General features: G+C 36.8%; 1 protein-coding gene across 1 annotated transcript; it reads right to left on the bottom strand.

Moving 5' to 3' along the window:
• Positions 1-1595: 1595 nt before the first annotated feature.
• LOC120202194 (uncharacterized membrane protein At4g09580-like) lies at positions 1596-3679 on the bottom strand. Its single transcript, XM_039202662.1, has 3 exons — positions 3306-3679; positions 2394-2661; positions 1596-1727 (listed from the first exon to the last, which is right to left on the bottom strand). The coding sequence occupies exons 1-3, from the start codon at positions 3569-3571 to the stop codon at positions 1596-1598; spliced, it is 666 nt and encodes a 221-aa protein (XP_039058593.1). The 5' UTR covers positions 3572-3679.
• Positions 3680-4961: the final 1282 nt, after the last annotated feature.

The raw sequence follows: 4961 nt of genomic DNA, 5'->3' as shown, positions 1-4961 counted from the left end.
CCCACTACAGCAAAATAGAGTTTTAGCGGTGCTTTTTTAGTCTTATAGCGGCGTTTTTAAGCACCGCTAAAAGTATTTGCGGCGATAGGAAAAACGCCGCAAGAAGCGCCAGCAATACCAACGCCGCTAAAGTTAGCGGCGTTTGAGAACAAAAAACGCCGCAATAGGTCAATATATATTACGGCGTTTTTTGAACAAACATCGCAAAAGGTCGATATCTATAGCGGCGTTTTTGGAACAAACGCCGCAAAAAGTTATGATATATAGTGGCATTTTTAAAAAAAACGCCGCAAAAGGTCAGATCTATAGCGGCGTTTTTGGATACAAACGCCGCAAAAGAGCAGACCTATACTGGCATTTTTAGAACAAACGCCGCAAAAGGTCAGACCTATAGCGGCGTTTTTGGACACGAACGCTGCAAAAGGTCAGACCTATAACGGCGTTTTTAAACACAAACGCCACAAAAAGTCAGACCTATAGCGGCGTTTTTGGATACAAACACCGCTAATTACCTTTCTTTAGCTAATATTAATTGATTTTGCATATTTCATTTCTGCTATACATCACCTAAATTTATATCTAGCTTTATCTAATTAACAACAACCATATATTTTAATTAAGACAAAAAACATAAAGAAAAATACTTAACAACAAAATAAATTAAAGTTTTTTTATGGAGAGAGAACCTTAAAAGACATTAAAGTACAAATGAGTTACAACTGAACCTCAAAGTGTAGATATACATGGATTTGTTGTTCGATACATCCTCAATTTCACTAGCGTCATCATCATAACCTCCAGATATGCCTTTTAAAGCTACTTTGTTTCCCACTTCATTGGAATTTGTCATATTCATCGTCTTGACATCTTATTTGAAAGTATCATTTGACAGTGAATGATCTCTCCTCAATAGATTAAAAACAAATGGGAAACGTTGTGCAGTCTATTGAAGAAGCCGCTTTTTGTTGAAGTTTGTTCTTTAAGATTACTGCAATTACAATAATTTAGATGAGACTAAGAAGAGAAGGAAACAACCAGCAGAACTTGCATTCATAACCTACATGTGAGTGATTGAGAACTGAAAAAAGATGTTGCAACAAACAACAAAAACAGGAAGTCAGGAACCATGAAAGCTTTATCTTCTTATAGTGAATGTTGAACCCAGAAAAAGAACGGCACAGGTCAGCTATATCTAAAATGACAAACTATTATTACTGAATACACTACATATGAGTACAGTTTTTACATATTCTACAGCAACATTATCATGCAGTGCTGTCTGTAAAAGTAAAACTGGAGACGATGGCGTACAAAGCATTTCTAGTAAAAAGAAAAGTTTGGCTCCCAAATGTTCTAAATAATCTAATGGGGAAATTACTTTAACATAACATTGAAAATAAGAATAAAAGTTACCTGCCCTGTGCTTTTCATATTTTGTGACAATGCCTAGATCTTTTTGATATTCAGCTGTAGTAATGAGGATCTTCAATTATGCGCTATTGTTTCTCAGATCCTAATTTGGAGATTGTAAAATTTTGTATTCTTGATCCCTCATTGTCAGTCAGGAGGATGCCACAAGCTTCACCAACATAGCCTTATTCATATATCTTCTTTTTCTTCAGAAGGGTAGGAAATATGGAGACCATCCCGATAAGGAAAAGCACGGACAAGGTCTTGAAATCATAGAGGTCCTTAACAGACCTGAGATCCCCAAGTGTGAGGCCAGCCTGAAAGAAGATACAATGGTGGTCTTAAATCAGATAAGTTATCTGAATATATATGGCTGCCATCTTTTTCTATCATTTGACTTGCATACAACACCAACGGATTGAAATGAATTAAGTCTCAACACAAAATTAAAGACTCGATTCCATTACAACGAATGATCCATTAGATGTTGACAAATAAATATACCCAAATGACATCTATTGAACCCAACCTGACATTAGGAAAATGTATCCAGGGAAATTCAGTAATATATGAAGTAAGAACCCTATTACAATAAGAACCGATTCTTTATCAACAAGCACCTACTTCAAACTTTTTTTATAGAAATCTCCCTAGTTAGTCTCTATGGTTGAACAACTCAATATTTGGCTAAAAGTAGAAAACTGATGTAGATGGATATGTATAGTGATCTTGTAGAAACTTTTCTTATTCCAAATTGTTAAGAATACACATCAATTAATATAAAACCTTCACAAACAAGGCATAGCAATAAATTGGATATGACACAAGCATATGTTTTCTTTCAACGGACATTTTCAGGCGACAATACCAACAGTAACAGAAAAGAAGATAGGGTAAAACAAGTGAAAGATGCTAAATTAAGAGGGAAAACACGAACGAACGAATAGTTCTAAAGACAGTCACAAGAGGAAAAATGAAGGTACCTCAGCTTGAAAAAACCTTAATTTATCAGGCCACAAACAACTGACCAAAGGTATGCCAATCAGCTTTGATAGAAAAAAGCAGGAGCATGCTCCAGCTGTGGCATTGAAGACAACCAAGAAAAGGACTTTAACACCAAAGAGAGCTCCAGCTAGCAAAGACATGAAAATCGTTCCAGGAATCATAAAAGTTTGCATGAAGATATAAGTTGAGCAGTAACCCAAAATGAATTGTGTTGGGTAATCCTTTGCATATGTTGCAATATTATCTCTGAAAAAGAATAGAAAAACAAGGACTTCAATAAAATAAGTTGCAGCTAAAACATCACAGAAAGAAGTTTCACGACAAAGTAGAAGCACCCGGCAACAAGAAAGTAGTAAATAAACAAGTAAACTAAAGTACATGATAGAAATAAATTAGGAATGGTAATTTCAGCAACAATGCATTGTTAGTACATAGCTGGATATACTCGGTATGCAATATTCTCCCTACAATTTGCATTATTCGATGCCCTCACATGAACCACACATGAACTAAACTCATCATTAGTCATAGATTGCTTTTAAACTCCCTAGTGCTACACATTAAGGACAAAACAAATCAAAGGATTCATTCCGGGAAGAATATAAATGATAAGAGTTCTCATCCACAACTATCTTCACCTACAATATAACACAAAAAAGGAGGCATATTTCAATTTTAAAAAAAATTAACTACAATTATAAGCTAAAATATTCCCAATAGTTCTCTCTAGCTCAAAATCCTATATAAACCATAAGAAATCTAAAATGGGCATTTCCAAAATCAACAGCAATGATCAAATCCAAGGATTTGGCACACAAATTAAGCTTATTTCTTCATTAATTGAGAGAGAGAACACCAGTTTTTATTATAAAGGGGGGGGGGAATCCTACTTGAGCAATCGCAGATCAGAGATGGAACGAGGGATCTTGAGTTTCCCATACTCGGTAGCGGGCATGGTCAGGTAGATGCAGAACAAGCCGGTAGAAAAAATCAAGAAAACCCCGAAAAAGGCAGCCAATTCCCACCTTGAAACGGGGAACCTCTCCGATTTTAACCTTTTCCCCGACGGAGAATCGTCATCTTCCTTGCTGCTGATGCTCAACAACACCGCCGCAACACTCTCCTCGTCCCTCAACACATTCCTCGGAGCCACCATTTTAGAACATCGACAAGATGAAAGTGCACAGAAACAAAGCTGTTGGGGGAACTTAGGATCCCAAAAGAATATAATGACGTTAATAAATGGAAACAAAAGGTTGCTGAAGAATTAAAGAATCGTTTATGTGGGAATAGAATGGGGTGTTATGATGAACCCTATTTTGAAGAGAAATTTTTTTGAATTGGATGTGCGAGACCCCAGAGACCTTTAAAGCAATGCTTTCTTTTCGATGCCCAGACTGAATCTATGGAATTAGGGTTTTATTTCGATATGTTAAAGTAGTGTTCAGTAGCAACGTTTTTTTACGTAAACGCCACTAGGTAATATGACAATTGCGGCGTTTGGTATTAAAACGCCACTAAAGTACGAGTCTATAGCGGCGTTTGGTTTAAAACGCCACAAAAGTACGTGTCTATAGCGGCGTTTGTGTAAAAACGCCACTAAAGTACGAATCTATAGCGGCGTTTGGTATTAAAACGCCACAAATGTACGTGTCTATAGCGGCGTTTGTATAAAAATGCCACTAAAGTACGAGTCTATAGCGGCGTTTGGTATTAAAATGCCACAAAAGTATGTGTCTATAGCGGCGTTTGAATAAAAACGCCACTAAAATACTAGTTTATAGCGGCGTTTGTATAAAAACGCCACTACATTACGATTCTTTAGCGGCATTTTTATACAAACGTCACTAAAGTATAGTATTTTGCGGCGTTTGTTCAAAAACGCCGCTATATGTAAACAATTACCGGCGTTTTCAGTAAAAACGCTGCTACATCCGCCGTTAAAAACCATTTTTGCTGTAGTGACTGATGCACCAATCCATGCATCGATGCACCATGAATTAAATTGAACATCGAATGCATTTCATGCATCGATGCTCATACAATGCATCGATGCACTGAGGATTTTATAAAAACATCGAATGCATTTGATGCATCGATGCACCAGCCATGCATTGATGCACTCTGGCTATTTTCTCAATCAATTCCAACCGTTTGAGTTGTTATGGGAGTGAATAGAGCCATTGGGGGGTAGTTTCCCGCATTAAATGCTGCTCAGAGGCTTGTAGTATCGGTACTCCGTCTATCAGTATCGATACTCCCTGTATTAAATACAAAACTTTTGACCGTTGGGAAACTTCGGTATCGATACTGTCACAAGGGTATCGGTACTACTATATTTAGTAGTATCGATACTATACATAGTATCAGTACCATTTTAGTATATTGGAATTTCACATACTCAAAGCCAAAAGGAGTATTATCGGTACCATAACTAAGAGTATCGATACTACTACACTAAGTAGTATCGATACCGTATATGGTATCGATACCATTTTAGCATTCTGTTTTGATAGTACCTGCACTGCCTCGACAGTATCAGCACT

Source organism: Hibiscus syriacus, unplaced genomic scaffold (assembly GCF_006381635.1).
Source record: "Hibiscus syriacus cultivar Baekdansim isolate YM2019G1 unplaced genomic scaffold, ASM638163v2 tig00008289_pilon, whole genome shotgun sequence".
Taxonomy (NCBI): domain Eukaryota; kingdom Viridiplantae; phylum Streptophyta; class Magnoliopsida; order Malvales; family Malvaceae; genus Hibiscus; species Hibiscus syriacus.
The sequence above is the reverse complement of the archived record's forward strand: the minus strand, read 5'-3'. Positions and strand labels throughout refer to the sequence as shown.